An 18557-nucleotide genomic window follows, 5' to 3' on the forward strand; every position below is an offset into this window, starting at 1 on the left:
CAGGCATCCAACTTCATTCTTTCACAAGTGGGTATCTTTTGTCTCAACTGGAAAGAGCCAGCTGGAAACTTTGCAGTTGTTGAAAAGGCTATTCTTCCCCACTGGATTGTCTTGGATCCTTGTTGAATCAATTTGCCATAAATGAACGGGTTTATTTCTGTACTCTTCAGTTTTACTCCATTGATCTGTATATCTATTCTTATGTATCATACTGTCTTGGTTGCTGTAGCTCTTTAGTAAGTTTTAAAATCATAAAGTGTGAGTCATCTAACCTTGTTCTTCTTTTCTAAGCATTGTTTAGGGTCCCTTGCATTTTCATATGAACTTTAAGATCATCTAGTGTCAGAAGTTTTAGGGCAATGAAAAATGTAGTTGTCCCCTTGAAATAATGATCTTGAATGTTGGGAGAGTAAATGGTCAAGGGAAATATGGTATCATTTCAGGGAGAAAGTAAAGATGCACTTAAGATTTTATAATCATGAATTTAACCTGAGACCAATCAGCATGTGTGTGTGTTTTCTCAGTCATGTTTAGCTGCATGGGAGCAGACCTGGAATAGGCATAGTGGGTTCAGTCCTACCAACGTGATGAAGGGAGAAAAAATAAAAGGAATTGTAGAATAATAATAAAATCTATGTCATGGATTTTTAAAAAGACTACAGAATTATATTAATTATATTATATGTGAAATGGCCAGGTCTGCCCCAACATGTGCTAAGTCCTACATAAGTGAGAGATATCATTATTATCAATTACATCTCAGAGATCATATCTCTTTTAGTGAGGCTGTTCTACACTGGCTCTTGATCCAGGTCCTTTCTCCATTAGTATTCTCCTTCAATATTTGGGTAACTTCGAATCTCTTTTTCAAAGTACAACAAAAATCTTGGGTTGCCTGGGTAGCTCAGTCAGTTAAGCATCTGACTTTGGGTCAGGTCATGATCTCAGGCTCAGGTCATGATCTCACAGTTCTTGAGTTTGAGCCCCACATTGGGCTGTGCTGACAGTGTGAGCCTGCTTGGAATTCTCTCTCTCTCTCTCTCTCTCTCTCTCTTCCTCTGCCCCTCCCCTGCTCATGATTTCTATGTGAGAAAATAAATAAACTTAAAAATTTTTAAATGTTTTATTTATTTTTGAGAGAGAGAGAGACAGCATGAGCAGGGGAGGGTCGGAGAGAGAGGGAGACACAGAATCTGAAGACAGGCTCCAGGCTCTGAGCTGTCAGCACAGAACCTGATGTGGGGCTTGAATCCACGAACTGTGAGATCATGACCTGAGCTGAAGTCGGACACTTAACCGACTGAGCCATCCAGGCACCCTGAAAAGAAATAAACTTAAAAAATCCCCAAATACAACAAAAACCTAAACAAAATACAAAATTTCTAACTCTTCCTCCATCACTAGTGACTGCTATCAATTTCTCATTCCTTTACTTTCAAAGGATGTGAAATATCATCTAAACTTTATATCCTCTTTGTTTATTCTTTCTTAATCTACCATGATTTGCTTCCTAATCTTTGACCTGCATTTGAAAAGTTATGTAAAAATCCTAAATTAATCTGACAATTAGTCAAATGTGGGAAGCATTAAATGAGGAAAGGCCTTAAAAGCAGTGCATTCATTTGTTAGAACTGCCATAATAAAATACCACATACTGGGTGGCTTAAACAATGGCAGTTTATTTTCTCACAGTTCTGGAGGCTTGAAATTCAACTTAAAGATTTCATCAGTTTGGTTCTTCTGAGACTCCTCTCTGCCCCGCAGTTGGTCCCTTTCTCATTACGTCCTCACATGGTCTTTCCTCTATGTGCATACGTGTCTGTATCCGAATCTCCCCTCCTAAAAGGATACCTGTAATACCAGAATAGGCCCCACTCTAAAGACCTCCTTTTAGGGGCTCCTGGGTGGCTCAGTCGGCTCAAGTCATGATCTTGCATTTGTGGGTTCAAGCCCTGCCGGGCTCTGTGCTGACAGCTCAGAGCCTGGAGTCTGCTTTGGATTCTGTGTCTTCCTCACTCTCTGCCCCTTCCCTGCTTATGCTCTGTCTCTCTCTCTCTTTCAAAAAATGAACAAACACTTAAAAAATTAAAAAAATAACCATAAAGATCTCATTTTTACTTAATTAGCTTTTTAAAGACCTAATCAAAATATGGTTACATTCTTATGTCTGAGGGTTAGGGCTTCAACATATACATTTTTTGTGATGTATGTAATTCAGCCCTCTACAAGCAGTCAGTGATATTGTTTTTCACCTTTAGATTAGAATGATTACATTGATATTTCAAAAACCATTTAACTAGTCATCTAAAATATAGTGTGGACTGGTGGTGGGATCCTGAGGTTCTTTCTGAAGGTTCTTGAAGTCTAAACTATTTTCATAACATGAACTCACCATTTACCTTTGTCACTCTCATTCTCTTGTGAGCAGAGAATTTTTCAAAAGCTGTATGATTTGTGATGATATCATTGTTCTTATGGCTATTTAATGTATTCTTGTTTTATAACGTTTATCTTAATACCTAACATGATAATCTTGATAGACATAACCCATAGAAACAAAACCTTTTTGGTGTTCTCAATAACTTTTAAGAGTGTAAAGGAGTCTTGAAACAAAAATGTTGGTGTTAGAAGAAATACAGTTTGACACGATAAGTTTCCCTAAAGATCAGGCCACCAGGGCTCTGAAAGTCCAGAGAGGATAATGAGTTCCAATCACTAAGGTTCTCTGATCTCTGGTTGTACACCTCTGGATAATACTAATTGCTGGGATGGTGCTTCAGAAGAGAGGTAATATTTAGGTAATCTGAGTCCTGGAAATATTGAGGGGGGCTTTATTAACTTTAATTACATTAAAAATAGGCAGTTGAAAAATGTCCTATGGCTCTTACTACTTTATGCTGGAATACTGCATTCTGCATTTTATATTCTTTGCTATAATGTAATGTCAAAGATAGACAAGAGTGTTTGCCTATAGTGACAAGATACTAGCATACCTTATTAGCATATTACCATATTTTGGTTCTTCTTTAATAGTTGTCAAAGTGCATTATTTCTTTGTTCTCTGTCAGATTTTGAAGACTTATTGGCTAAAGACTAATGCAGAAGTCCCCGGATTGCTGACTTTGATTGGATGTAATGCGTTTTCTAACTTTTGTGGTCAGTTTGTCAGCTACCCCCTGCACCTAGTGAGAACTCGCATGCAGGTTCAAGGTGAGTTTTTGTGGGAAAGGTGGCCATGTAAAAAGTTCTGTGATTTAGGAACTTCTTCTTCTTTTTTTTTTTTTTAACTTTCTGCTCCAAAGAATGTCTAAGAATCCTCTACATTTCCATTATTCAGTGCTGCCTCTTTTAAAAAGACAAAACTAGAGTTCACAAAATTGTGATAATGATTTAGATGTTTATCTAAATGACTGTTAAAAGTCTTTTGCAAGATGAGATGCAGGGATTCTATTTCACTTAAAAACTCAATAAAATACCTGCTGATTATTAGGAAAAAGTATTTATTGAATTCAGAAAAGATTCTCTTTATTTACAAATACAGTAAAACGTTGGATTGTAACTTGTTCTGCAAGTGTTCTGCAAGATGAGCAAGGATTTCTAATAAATTTTAACTTGATAAGTGAGTGATGTCTTGCAATATAAGTAGAACATGATATTGAACATCACATGATCACAACAGAGCCAATGGTTCTTGAAATCCACTTTCATATATGAGTGCTTTGGATTACAAGCCCGTTTGCAGAATGAATTAAGCTCTCAGACCAAGGTTTTACTGTATATGCACCCATGAAACTACCAACTAGATCAACTAGATAGTACATTTCCAGCACCTCAGAAAGCTTCTTTATGCTCTACCCAATCAATAAACACCCCATCCTAAGGTAATTATTCTTTTAACACCATTGATTAGTTTGCCTTTTCTTGAAAACTATGTACTGTCTTGGAGAGTCATCTATGTTGTTGCATGTAATTGTTTTCTTTTGTGTGTAGTATTTCATTAAATGAATACCACACTTTATCATTGTGGTATTTTAAGTTTTATTTAAATTTATTTTTTAAATTGGGGTATAGTTGACATACAATATTACATTAGTTTTGGGTGTACAACACAGTGATTTGACATTTATATCCATTATGAAGTGAAGTGCAGTTCTCTACTACACTATGGAAAACATAAGAACTTATCTCTTTGAGATGTGTATAGGTACAGCAAGAGAAGACTTGTTGAGTGATAGGGTAAATGCACATTCACTTTAGTAAATATTGCCAAATTGGTTTCCCAATTTATCCTATAATAGCAATGTATAAGACTTTCAGTTGCTCTACATCTTTGTTAACACTTGTTATTGTCAGTCTTTTAATTTAATGATAGGTGTGCAATAAAATCTCACTGGCTTTAACTTTCATTTTTCATGAGTAATAATGTTGCATACCTTTAACATTCATTTTACCATTTGGGTATATTCTTCCATACAGTGCTTGATCAAGAGACTTGACCATTAAACAATTAGTTTATTCCCCCCCCTGATTTGTAGGACTTCTAGATGCAAGTCCTTTATCAAATTTGTATATTGAAAAATCTTCTTGAAGTTTGTGGCTTGTACTTTCAGTTTTTAATGGTATCTTTTGATGAACAGAAGATCTTAAGTTTAATGAAGCCCAAATGACCAATCTTCTTTTTTGGCATTCTGCTTAAAAAATCTTTGCCTACCCAAGATCACAAAATTTTTCTTTTGCCTTTGAGAAAATTTATGGTCTTATTTTTTCATATCTAGATCTACAACCTACTTAGGATAGTTTCTGTGTATTTATAGTTAGAGGTAGGAGGTCAAAATTCATTTTTTTTCTCATATAGATATGAATTTGGCACAATTCAGTGGACTACTTGTTAGTCCTTATACTAGTAAGTATACTGTCTTAACTATTGTAGCTTTGTACAAAGTTTTCATATCGAGTATTCTAAGTTCTTCAGTGTTGTTGCTCTTTAAGATTGTCTTGGTAATTCTTGGTTCTTTGCATTTTTACATGAATTTTAAAACCATCTTGTTAAATACCACACCTGAGATTTTGATTAAGACTATATTTTATTCTCTTTTTGTCTGTTTTACTTCCAGATTTTTCCTTGCTTTCACCTGGGATCATTATTCCTCTAGTTAAAGAATTCCATTTAAGATTCTTTCTTCAATGAAAGGTCTACTAGCAACAGATTCTCTCAGCTTTTGTTTCTTTTTATCGCATAGTAAAAGGTATTATTCCAATGTCTTATGAGTTCCACTATTTTTGTTGACAAGTTAGCTAACAGTTTTGTTGTGCCGTTTTAAGGTATTGTCTTCCTCCCCCGCCAATCCCATGCTTTTTAAGATTTTTCTTTCTGTCTTTGAATTTAGGCAGTTTGGACGTACCTAAAAGGTTTGCTTTCTGCTTTTCCTTCTCCTGGTTTTAAAATCTGTGGTTTGATGGCTTTGTTATTATTGGGAAACTTCCCAGCCAAAATTTCTTCAAATACTGCTCTGTTCCATTGTCTCTTTCTTCTTCTGACATTCCATTCACATGCCTGTTAGATCTGTTCTTCATGTCATATTCACCTATTATGTTGCTTTCTGTATTTTATGTTCCTTTTTTCCTCATCTCTGGCTTCAACATGTATGCTTTTTCTTACTGTATCTATCTTCTTGAGTTCACTAATCTTATGTTTTGCTTTACCGAATTTGTTGTTGAACCCATACATGGCTGTCTTAACTTTAGTATTTTTTCAGTTTGACTTTACACTCTTATTCTTAGAAAAAAAGATTCTAGGTGTCTTGTGAAAGTCTCCATATTTTTCTCTAATTTCTTAAACATTAATTACGGTTATTTTAAATTTAATGTATGAATACCTGTTTTGTTATTTTTCTCGCTAGGTTTCAGGTATTTGATCCTGTTTTTAAAATGTATTTATTTACCATGCTTCACTATTTTAGATGTGAAGATGAGCATTTTGTATGAAAAACTGTAGACTCTGGATGATGTTATTTTTATACAGGGGTAACTTTTCTTCTGTTAGGTAGTTACTATATAGGCAGAGCAACCTAAATCTATTGAAGGTTGGTTTTAGATTTGTCAGGGATGATGTATTTCAGCTTTGGCCTCTATCCAAGGTACTCACTCTTAGAGGATGGTCCTTATCCCTAGACTGTAAGTTTCGTGAGTATTCTCTGAAAGCCTAAGTGGTTATCTCACCATCTTGGGCTTGAACTCCAACCTTTATGATCAAGCATTGTGTTACTGCTAAAATCCTTTCCCAGACTGTTAGCTCTTTTCCTCTGGTGTTCTTGACATTTCATTTAGTATAGTTTTAGAGATGGCAATGCCTCAAGAGAAAATTGAGGCTTTTGGACTCACTTCACTAGTATTACCTCTATTTCAGGATTTTGCTCAAGAATCCAGCAAACTGGCATCCTCAAACTCCAATGTTTGTCCTCAATTCAGTAACACTCCTCTTTCCTGCTTGGATCTTATTCTCTCAGTCTGAAAATTGCCAAATGGCCTAAGGTTAAAAAACAACAACAACAAACCAAACAGAGTGAAATGTAGTGCTTACCTCTGTTCTTTCCTTCTCTCAGGAATCCTACCTAGTCTTACTTGCATTGATTACTCTTAAACAATAGCTTCATGTACTTTTTTTCATATTTTAATAGTTATTTTTATTTGTAGGACTAGTCTTACACAAACTACTCTGCCATAATAAAAAAATGAAAATCCTCTTTTGTTCTTTTGACAACTCCACATTTATTTCTGAGCTCTTTTTTTTTTTTAATGATGTCTCATGGTCACTTATACTTCCTCTGCCCTCAAGTTTGTAGTCAACTATTTTTGCGTTAATTTTTTTAATGTTTATTTATTTTTGAGAGAAAGAGTGTGTGAGTGGGGAAGGGACAGAGAGAGGGAGACACAGAATCTGAAGCAGGTTCCAGGCTCTGAGCTGTCAGCACAGAGCCATGAACTGCGATATCATGGCCCGAGCTAATGTTGGATGCTTAACTGACTGAGCCACCCAGGTGCCCCTATTTTTCCTTTTAATACACAGGATAATGATATTTCAAAATCAATATCTGAGTCCTAGGATCATCAGCAGATACTGAAGCTATTAAGTTAAAGGGAGTTGGGGGATAATAGATTCACATGATGCCAAAGTATCGTCCATCAGATTTCTCACTAATTGCAAAGAGGAAAACATACCTTCATGATGGAGAGAATGTGTGGTCACTATTGCAACTAATTGACCAAATTCAGTATTAGTAACAGTAAAATAAAAAATAAAAAAACCCCACCTCTGATATAATGTGCCTCTTGATGTAATGTAAAATGAAGTGCATAGCATCTGCTATGAAGTACTCTTGCCCAAAATATTTTAGTGGCATGTGGGAATGCTTTTAGACCTAATGGAAATACAGAGGATCAAGGGACAAGGTTAATGATACTATTAAGAATGAATCAAGACAAATCTAGACTGTAGGATATTCCATAAAAAAATTGGCCTGGGCTATTCAAACAGCCACTGTCACAGAAAAGATGGTGGTTGTTGGGGAATGACTGATACTAGTCTTGATTAGGAAACTAAAGAAACTAAATTAGTACAATGAGTAAATTTTGTTTAGATTTTAGTTTGTAAAAAAACAAACTCAACTCTAAGTGACATTTTCAGGACAACTGGGGCAATCTTAATTTTAATAAGAAGGTATGTGGTGAGATACAGAATTATTTTTAATTTTCTAAGGCATAATTATGATTTGTACTATGTAGATTAATCTTATTTTTAAGCTATGTTGATGTATTTAAGGCTGCAGTATTCATGGTGATTGTAACTACCTTCAGAGTTCATACATTCATACCCACATATAAACACATATTTATATGTATGTAAAGAGAAAAGAGGAAAAAGACAAAAACTAGGTACAGCAAAATGCAAAATTTAAAACTAGGTAGTAAGTATACAAATACTCATTGTACTATTCTTTCTGTAGTTTACAATTTTCATAACAATGAGGTGGGGGCAATCAATGGAGAATATAGGTTCGACATTAAAAAATAAGTAAGCATGTTCCATATTCTTTTACAAAATTATAAAAATTAAGAGCAATGTTATTAGTTTCTACTAAAACATAAAAGGCAAAATAAAAGAATGTAGTAACAGAACATTCTCCAAGAAATTCCATGGTGAATAAATATTTTCTAAAATTTCAAGGAAATTTATCTAAATTTCAAAGGAATTATTTTATTTTGGATGGGGAAGGATGGAGGGAAGAAATATATCAATAAAATTTTCAACTTTCTGTTGCTTTTTACTCAATTTAGCTATGTCAGTTTTGAGAACATGATACAGTGATTAGGGATTAGCTAAAGAACTTGAGAAAGTCATCAGGCACTATGCAATGTTCCAAGCATGTGGGGTTTGAGTAAGCAAAAAGACACTGGTCTCTGCTCTCATGGAATTGACAATCCAGTAGGGAAGATATTTATTAATTAAATATTTACACAAATACATAAACTGTGATAAGCTCTAAATACTATCATTGGAGGAGCTGAAGCAGTTTTGGAAGACTTTCTTGGGGAAGTGTTGCTTGAACTGAGAACTGAAGGCTGAGATGGGGTTAAATAGTCAAAAGTTGGGGGAGTGACTTTCAGGCAAAGGGAAAAGCGTATGCAACTAGCCTTAAGAGGGAAGAAATTTGGGACATCTGAGAAACTGGAAAGTGGCCCATATGACTGGAGTGCAGAAAGCAAGGGAATAGTACAAGTAAGGTGGCAGGAAGAAACAGGCCAGACCATACTGTATTTAAAGGTAATGGGGAATTACTGAAACAGGAGAGTAACATAATCAGAGTTGCATTATTAAAAGTTCTCGCTGGTTAAAGTTATGGAGAAGAAAATGAAAGAGGTGATTATGGTAAAAGGCCATTGCAGACTCTAGGCTAGAGATGATGGTAGTTTGAAGAATGGGGGCATGGCTGTGGACTTGTAGGTAAACGCATGGATGTGAGAGATATTTAGAGGGTAAAACTTGTGGGTAATGGTTTGGACATGTAAGATGAGGGAAATATGGATTCCTTTCAACAGCTAGATGAATGGTGGAGCCATTCCCTGAGAAAAGAAATACTAAATGAAACATATTTGAGTTTGTTTCTGAGTTTGAGTATCCTTAAGACACAAGATGTTACATAAAGGTACCTATATATGTCTAGACAGTTTTAAAAATTATGTCTACAATAATTAAAAGGAAATTTCACCACTAGTGGACAGAATTTGTTCCTAAAGGAAAGAAAATTAAATAGAGATGAACATCAAACAGTTCATTAGAGTCCCTGATGATATACTATGATGAACCAGAGATGTTCCCTTGGGAGTGCTTGTGAAAGAATTTAAGTAATTATATTTTGTTATCTGTTTTAACATATGTTTTTACTTTAGTTACTGTTTGCAAAAAGCCAAATATCAAATTAATTAGGCTTTTTCTTTCCCTTTCATTTTCTAGGCATAATGGGAGTCCCACAGCTAAATATGATTGGCATCTTTAATCAAATTTATAAAAGCAATGGAGTGACAACATTTTTCAGAGGCATGACTCCAAATTTCTTAAAGTTGCTTCCTTCAATATGCATAAATTGTATGGTTTATGAATCAATAAAACCACTCTTGGAAATAGAGTAGAAATGAAATCATGAATGGCCATTTTATGTACATTTATTTATAAGCATGGAAATGTTTTGGCTTTCTTCTTAAATTACTATAGGTCTGCATGAAAAGATGCTGTATCTATCCTCCAAAAAGATAAACATGCAAATCAGACTTAAATATTGAATTTTAATATTTTATAAGCCAGAATTATAGTTTATTAAATTCTTTATAAATCAAAATCTTTAATATTCCTAAGATCTATTTAAACTTATCTAAATTTTAATGAATACTCACCAGGAATTTGTATTAAAGTGGATAAAAATGCAATTTCTATTACTTAATATAACCTAATTATATTAACCTAATATATTTTTATGTGAGAGAACAAAATTGGAATATTTTGAAGCTTTTCAGCATTTTCTATTTTAAAAACCTAATGTTGCTTTGCATATATATTTTAAATCTGAAAGCATTAAAAGGAAACCTATGCATTTAAAATTATAAATATGAGAGAAACAGTGGTGTTTGAGCCCCTTTTCTTTGTCTAAATAAACAAAATAGTAATATTTTAAACAGAATTACATGGCATCAGAACACTGCAGTCTCCTACCAGTGTTATTAATGGAATACTTGTGACTTATTGCTCACTTCCTGAACATTCTCATTTGTGGATACAGACCTTTTTAACTTACTCTTGGTTCTTAACATTGCCAAAAATTGGAACAAAGTCATCAATGTGAGCAAAGTAAGTCAGAAAAAATTGAGAACCCTTGTTTTTAAATCTGTGTTAAAACAAAGCGTTCCTGTATTTTTCTATCTTTTATACTAAATTTATATATATTTTTTCTATCCTTTATACTGTGCATTTAAACTCCATTCTTAAAGAATAAAGAAAGGCTAACCAGAATTTTGCTTTGAAATCTTAAACTTATATGAAGAATGAATAGTATTTTTATTTTTCCTTTGGAATTTTTATATTTTGCCTCTTTTTAAAAAATTAAGGGGTGCCTGGGTGGCTCAGACACTTAAGCAGGCTCCAGGATCTGAGCTGCCAGCACAGAGCCCCATGTGGGGCTTGAACTCACAAGCCTCAAGGTCATGACCTGAGTTGAAGTCCTATGCTTAACCAATTGAGCCACCCGGGCGCTTTCAAAATTTAATTTTTATTCTTAATTTTTGAGAAAGAGAGCGTGAGTGGGAGAGAGGGAGAGGAAGAGAGAATCTTAAAAAGGCTCCATACTCAGTTCAGAGCCCAACGTGGGCCTAGATTTCACAACCCTAATTTATTTTTTGTTGATGTGTAGTTGACATATACTGTTACATCCTGCTTACCACAAGTGTAGCTTCGATCTATCACCACATGATGCTATTACAATATCATTGACTATATTCCCTATGCAGTACCTTTTATTCCTGTGACTTATTCATTCCATAACTGGAAGCCTGTATCTACAAGTCCCCACCAGCCATGCACCCACCATCTCCCCTCTGGCTGCCATCAGTTTATTCTCTGTATTTATGGGTATGATTCTCCTTTTTGTTTATTTGCTTATTCATTTGTTTTTTTAGATTCCACATATAGAGAAATCAGATGGTATTTGTCTTTCTCCATCTGACTTATTTCACTTGGCATAATACCCTCTGGGTCCATCCATGTTGCATATTTGCCTTTATCTTTTCAACCTAAGTCGAGAGAGAATAGGTCAAAGATATTTAAGATTGTATGTATATATAACTACATTTAAAAAATTGTAGGGGCACCTGGGTGGCTCAGTCAGTTAGGCATCTCTTAATTTCAGCTCAGGTCATGATCTTATGGTCATGAGATTGAGCCCCACATTGGGCTCTGCACTGAACTAGAACCTGCTTGGTATGCTCTCTCTCTTCCTCTCTCTCTGCCCCTCCTCTCCCACCTCTCTCAAAATAAATAAATAAGTAAGGATTTAATAATTGTATTGGCTCTAAAATTGCAGTTTAGTGAGATATATGTTATATAATTTATCCTGAAGACTTAATCTTTTACAGAGATTATAGTCAACAATGTTGTAGTATAAACTTCAAAGTTTCTAAGAGACTAGATCTTACTTGTATTCACCACAAAAAAGAAGTGATAGTTATACGATGTGATAGGGCTGTTAGGTAATACTTTAGTAGTAATCATATTGCAATATATAAATGTATGAAATCAACATGTTGTATGCCTTTAACTTAGGCAATGTTTTATGTTAATTATACTTCAATAAAAACTTATAAATTCTTTAATTTAAAAAAGGAGATGACAGATGATAAACCAGTTTGAAAAATCTAAAAATAAAATAAAATAAACGATAAAATTTATATTATAGACAATAATGAGTAAGTAGATTGGGCTAGCTTTCATTTCAAGTATTTTTTAGGACAAAGATATTTCTGTCATTTTATAGCTTATGGATTTTTCAGTTACTCTAATATTTGGAGTTATGTCTTACTTACCAAGGTTATAAAAATTTAGTTAAAATTTGCACTCACTGTAAAGAGTGTTGAAACTCAAAAGAATAATTCATCTGGTCTTTTTCTGTCATGAAATGGCATAATTCTGTGAAATTAGCTGAATTTAACTTCCTTAGGATAGGAATTAAAGTGTTAAGTTAAATTTCCTAAGATTCAAAATAATATAAATATACAAGTAATATATGTTTGAGTGACAAAACCAAGCCAAATTTCCAGTTGGATTCCCATTTTTTTTCATAGTAGGATTCATTAATATAAGGATTCTAATTAATTTATAACTCAACTCCTAAAGATCACATAAAAAGAGATTAAAATAAAGCAAATGCCTCACATAAAATTAGTCTGTTACCATACTTTGTTACTAAAAACAATTAGAAATTAAATTTTTTACATGAACTTTTATTCTAAAGTAGGGAGGAAAAAATAAATGGCAAGCCAGACCCCTCAATAATTCTATAGATTATAAAGATCAGGTATTGACTTAGGATAACTACATACTGGCAAAATACTTTGAATGCCTCAATGCATCAGATCCATTGAATCCATTTAAAGTATTCTGCCATTTATTTTGTCCTCTATTTTTTAGAATATAATTTGTGAATAGCAATGTGGCATGCAAATTGGAATTGTTGTTATGTGCTTTGCATAGGGGGTTTATGTTTTTTCCTCTTATTTTGTTAATAAAGACAGAACTATTTCTATATACAAATCAATTAATATATCAAAGTTTATATATGGACATGAAAAAAGTATAATCCCAGGGTGGACCAAATAGGTTTGATCCCATGGGCAAAGTGGTCTGCAGAGGCAAGAAGGAGTAATGGAGAAAAATGCCTGTAAATTAGAAGTGTGGCTCTACCTTTCCTAAGATTCAACAATTCTTTGAATTGGCTTCTAATAAGCTAAGGGAGCAAGGGGAAAAATTTTAAAGTCTCCTCTGTGCACAACAGATGTTCTACAGGCAGTCACGTGCTTTATTCTAGTCAACCAAAAAGACAATAAATATTTGTATGTATACATGTATATATATATACCAACCTGCCACACACCCACACACACACACACACACATACACACACACACAAATATGATACACACATACATATATACGTATGTCTACTCACAATTTTTTTAGGCATCAGAGTTGGAGAGGGGTATACAGAGATGTAAAATGTTAATTATAGTTAAATATTCAAGTACCTACAATGTGATAGGTGTTATATAATACATGTGTTGCCTTCCTAATTGATACATAGAAGACGAAGAACTCCTCTTTCTCTTATTTCTAATAAGATAAACTAGAAGCAATTCCAAACTCATCATTTAATTAAAGAATACCATAGCTACAAATCCCTCAGAAATCTTGACTTGCATCTATGAATTTCCTTGATTTTTGGGACTAGGTCTGTGTTAAATAGAATTTTGACTTACTTTCTTTGTCCTGGACACATATATCCAAACAAAATTTTATGGTTTTTTTTTAAGCTTTTAAAAATGTATTTATTTTGAGAAAGAGAGAGCAAGTATGCCAGCAGGGAAGGGGCAGACAGAGAGGGAAAGAGAGAGAATCCCAAAGAGGCCCCACAGTGTCAGCGTAGTGCCCAACATGGGACTTGAACCCACAAACTGCGAAATCATGACCTGAGCCAAAGTCAAGAGTGTTACACTTAACCAACTGAGCCACACAGGAGCCCTGCAAACATCATTTTAAATTGTGAACTATTTCTGAAAGTAATATAAAATCATGGATATTTGGGATGGGAACAGTAATTACTGAATTAATCTCTATCATTCATTAAATGCTTCCATGACCAGTTTCTGCCAGTTTGACTGAAAAAAGAGTAAACTGGTTCTGTCTTTATAAATATCACTAAACATATATAGATATACAGTTACATACATATATTAAAAATTAAATACGTAGCATTTCACAAAGAAATAAATCAGTCATACACTCACCATACTATTTGACTTCAGACACTACGTTTTTGCTTCAAACACTACCTTTCCTTTTCTTCACTCCTGAGAAGTAATCTTTATCCTGAAGCTGGGGTGTTTCATCCTTACGCACATTTAAAATTTTTTCAACATGCATATATATTCATAAATTTTCATACCTATATTTTGCATATATCTTTTAAAACTTGCTTTTAACTGAACACTGTTAGATTTATCTATTAGCTTTATTTCATATTTATTCCTATGTGGTATTCCATCACATACATAAATGTAAGGAAGTATACTTATCTAATCTTCTGGTGGGCAGTTAATTCAAATGAGAAATGGATTCTTAAAACTATTTTAATAAATATTCAACCATGTTATAGATTTTTATACCTTTATGAAGAAAGGATGGAGGAAATTCCAAAGGTTTTTTCTGAATTATTAAAGAAACAAAGAAGCTTGAACAAGTACTTTTACATTTTAGAAAACAGAGAGGTCAATCTGTTATTATTAGAGCAATAAATTCCTATTTAATATTTATCTTAACCACAGACTTTCAAGAGTTAAAAACATAGCAACAGCCTCTGGAATCCAGTTAACTAAAAACATACCCACCCTTGTTAACATAAATTAAGAAGCCATTGGATATTCTTTCTTGTGAAGTGCCTATTCAAGTATTTTTTCTAGTTGCTAAATTTTTAATTGGGTTGTTTCCCTTTTTCTTACTGATTTGTGGGAGTTCTTAAAAATTCTGCATAGGAGTCATTTGTTAGCTTTATGTATTATGAATAACTTTTTAAGTCTGGGAATTAATTGAATATCAACTATCTTAATTTCTTTTTTGATGAACATATGTTTTAAAGGTTGATGAGGTCCAATTTCTCAGTTTCCTTTCATGGTTAGTGCAGTAAAAACAAACAAAAATTAATAAACAGCAACCATATGTGGTTTATAAAGCCTCAAATATTTAACTATCTAGTCCGTTGTAGAAAAACTAAAGATGATCTGTGAACTAATGAATTGAATATAGCTCCAACTCATAGATCAGAAAGTTGGTATAGCCACCACCACCACTGATCGGCTTCAAGACATGTGAAATTGGTGAGTAAGTATTGGAATGCTGAGTCCAGGCACAAAAACTGGTCTAAACCCTAATATTCATAACTCCAAATGCCAGATGAAATAGCAAAAGGAAGCTGTCTTACTTCCTCTTTTTATGTTGACCTTATTCTGGCAACCTTCCTAATTTCACTTATCAATACAAGTAGCTTTTTTTGTAGATTCCTTAGGATTTTCTATGTAAATGATCATATCATCTGGGAATAAAAGTTTTACTTGCCAATATGTATGCCTTTCCTTTTTCTTTTCTCATTGTACCCACTAAGACATATGGTACAACACTGAATAAAAGAGGTGACAATGGACATTCTTGCCTTATGTCCCATCTTAGTGGGAGAAAGTATTTAGTAGTTCATCATTAAGCATGAATGTTCATGTTAGTTTTATGTGGATGGCTATTCAGATTTACTATTTATTCTTTAGTCAACTTTCACAGTATGTCTTTAAAGGAATGGTCCCATTTTACCTAGGTTGTCAAATTAGTTGACATATGGTTTTTGTCAGTTAACTCTACATGTGCAGGTAAAAATAATGGGTATTCTGTTGTTGTTGGGTATACTGTTCTATTAATGTCAATTAGTCAATCATGTTATTGAAGTCTTTATACCATTACTCACTTTGCTTCCTTATTCCATCAATTGCTGTGAGAAGCATATTGACATTTCCGACTCCAGTAGTGGACCTATCTATTTCTCTTTGCAGTCTGTCCATTTTTGCTTCAGATATTTTAAAGCTTTGTTATTAGCTGCATGTACATTATGGTTGTTATGCCATCTTGATGAAACAACCCTCCTAACATTATAAAATATCTTCCTTGTCTTCAAGTCTTCGTTGGCCGATATTAATATATGCCAGCTTCTTCATGCTCGTTTACATGGTATTTCCTTATCTACCCTTTTACTTTTAGCCTATATGTATATTATGTTTCACTTTTGTAGAAAGTATATAGAGAGGTCTTGCTAATGTTCTGCCTTTTAAATGGAGTGTATAGAATATTATGTTTAATGTAATTATCTATCAGTTAACTTTAAAGCTATCGTCTTATTTGTTTTGTTTGTCCCAACTGTTCTTTTTCTTTTTTTCCTCTCACAGTCTTTTGGATTAGTACAGTATTTTTTTTAGTATTCTATCTCTTTTTATTGTTTTATTAGCTACAATTCCATGCTTGTTTGTTTTTTTTAATGGTTGCTTTGGGGTGTCCTGGATATATTTTTATACTATTTTATTTATAAAAAGGTCTAAAGTCCTTTTTAAAAAAATTTTATTCTGAGAGAGAGTGTGAGTATGAAGGGGAGGAGGGGCAGAGAGAGGGAGCAAGAGAGAATTCTAAGCAGGCTATGGGTGGAGCCCCATGTGGAGTTCCAATCCATAAACCACAAGATCATGACCTGAGCCTAAATCAAGAGCTGACACTTAACTGACTGAGCCACTCAGTTCCCCCTTCCCGCATACATTTTTTAAGTTTCTACTACTTCACATATAATGCGAGATCTTTTTAGCAGTAGGCTTCTACCTCCTCTCTCCCATTTTTACAATTGCTGTCATACATTTTACTTCTACGTGTTATAAGCTTCACAATATATTACTATATTTGCTTTTGACAGTTAATGATCTTTTAAAGAAGTCTTTTATGTTTATTAATGTCAGCACTTACAATATTTTGTATAAGTTGTATGAATAGCTTTTATTATTAATTCCTAGAACTCACTCATTTAAAAAATACATATTGTATGACATTTGGTCACATCTTTATTATAGCACTTGAGTTTTGTTTACAGACCCAGAGCACACTAGATGGTGAGCTATCTAAACTATCTAAACTATTTAACAAAATAGTATAAAGGTTATGTGAAATAAATGACATCTTAAAATATATCTAAGAGCATTATTTAAAGAAACAAGTGAATTTGATTCTGTGGCCCAAGATTTGGAATTTTATAAGGAAAAAAAAACTTTTTACAACACTCTTCTGGGCCTGTCGTTAGACTGTACCATTGACTTTCAAAAGATGTGACCAGAGATTGAAGCCACAAAACTTCAGTGCCACAAATTACAGAACTAGGTTTTTACATAATCCCTCAACCCTGTCTACTGCGATTCTCCAGTGCCTCAACTTTAGAAGGTCTAGGGCTCCTTGAGGCTGAGGAGGGGCAGAAATGTGCGGTGTCCCACGAGACAAAGGAAAAGGGTGTGGTCGGCAGTGTTTAAACAGCACTGGCATTGAATAAGACAAGGTTTTAAAATGTCCTTTGGCTTTTGTGAGGAGAGAGTTCTGTAAGGTGAATGGTGGGAACTGCGGCGGGGCGGGGCTGCAGGGGGTCGAGGAGAAAGTTGGAGGTGAGGAAGAGGGGGCTCCCGGAAGTGGGCCGAGGGTGGAGGCCCCCTGGGAGGGCTGCCCTCTAGAGACGTCCCCAGGGGGAGGGGGTGGCACAAGGGCACGAGTCGCTCCTGTCGCAGGCGAGGCGCAGGTCAGAGTACCCACCTGCGGAGGCCGCTGTTTGCGCTGGGAAACACCTGGAAGCTCTTTCGAGGCCGCCTGGGGAATGTGCGACCTCCTCGCTTAAGCTTTCCTCGCTCCCGGGTCGCTCGTGGGCCCTGGACGGTCCTGGCTGCAGGCTGTCGCCAAGTTTGGTGCCTCACCTTGCAACTTCTGGGGCGTCCGGACCCTTGCGAGCCGCCTGGGCCCGGCTTCCCACGAGGCGGTCCTCCGAAGCTCCTCCCTGCAGCACCTGACACCCCCGCGGCGCGGTGCGCTCGCCCCCCAGGGCCCCTGTAGGGCCGTCGTCTCTGCGGCGCGGACGGCGCGGACGGCTCGGCCTCACGCTGCCGGGCGTCGTCGAGGCGGTGGCAGGTGGCGCAGCTGGGGGCGGGGCGGGACGCCCTAGCCAGGTCGGGAGGAGAGGCTGCCGAGTCGCCCCCGCCTTCGCGGGCTGGGCGTGCTGCGCTGGCTCCGGGGCTTCGGGCTGCGGGTGGGGGGTGCTGCCAGGAAGGCGAAGATGACTTAAGCTACAGTTAGATCCTCTTCCAGGACCTGGTCCGCGAGGGGAACGGGTTGGTGGACATCGTCGAGCTCCAGGAGGGGCTGAAAAACTGAGGCTTCTCGTTTGACCGGAACTCGGAAAAGGTGAGTGACCAAGGGAATGTGGCACCGGGAGTGTGTGGGGAGACCTCGGGCAGAGGGTGAAGCCATACTTGAGCTTAGCAAAGCTTCTTTCCAAGAGCCATGTTGGAAGGGTGGGGTTCTCTTCCGTGAGCGCCCCCTCTCACCCGTCACGCAGAATAAGGCAGCCCAGTCCGTCGAAACACGTTTTCAGTCTTTTTACAACACTTTCCACAATGGTCAGAACCTT

At 35.7% G+C, this 18557-nt stretch overlaps 1 protein-coding gene across 1 annotated transcript in view; it reads left to right on the forward strand.

Moving 5' to 3' along the window:
• LOC115297612 (calcium-binding mitochondrial carrier protein SCaMC-1-like) overlaps window positions 1-17771 on the forward strand; it is a 68273-nt gene extending 50502 nt beyond the window's left edge. The window contains exons 6-8 of the mRNA XM_029945794.1: window positions 3069-3210; window positions 5901-5907; window positions 17474-17771. Coding sequence (XP_029801654.1) covers window positions 3069-3210; window positions 5901-5907; window positions 17474-17771 — 447 coding nt within the window. The remainder of the gene's footprint in view (window positions 1-3068; window positions 3211-5900; window positions 5908-17473) is intronic.
• Window positions 17772-18557: the final 786 nt, after the last annotated feature.

Source organism: Suricata suricatta, chromosome 8 (assembly GCF_006229205.1).
Source record: "Suricata suricatta isolate VVHF042 chromosome 8, meerkat_22Aug2017_6uvM2_HiC, whole genome shotgun sequence".
Lineage (NCBI taxonomy): Eukaryota > Metazoa > Chordata > Mammalia > Carnivora > Herpestidae > Suricata > Suricata suricatta.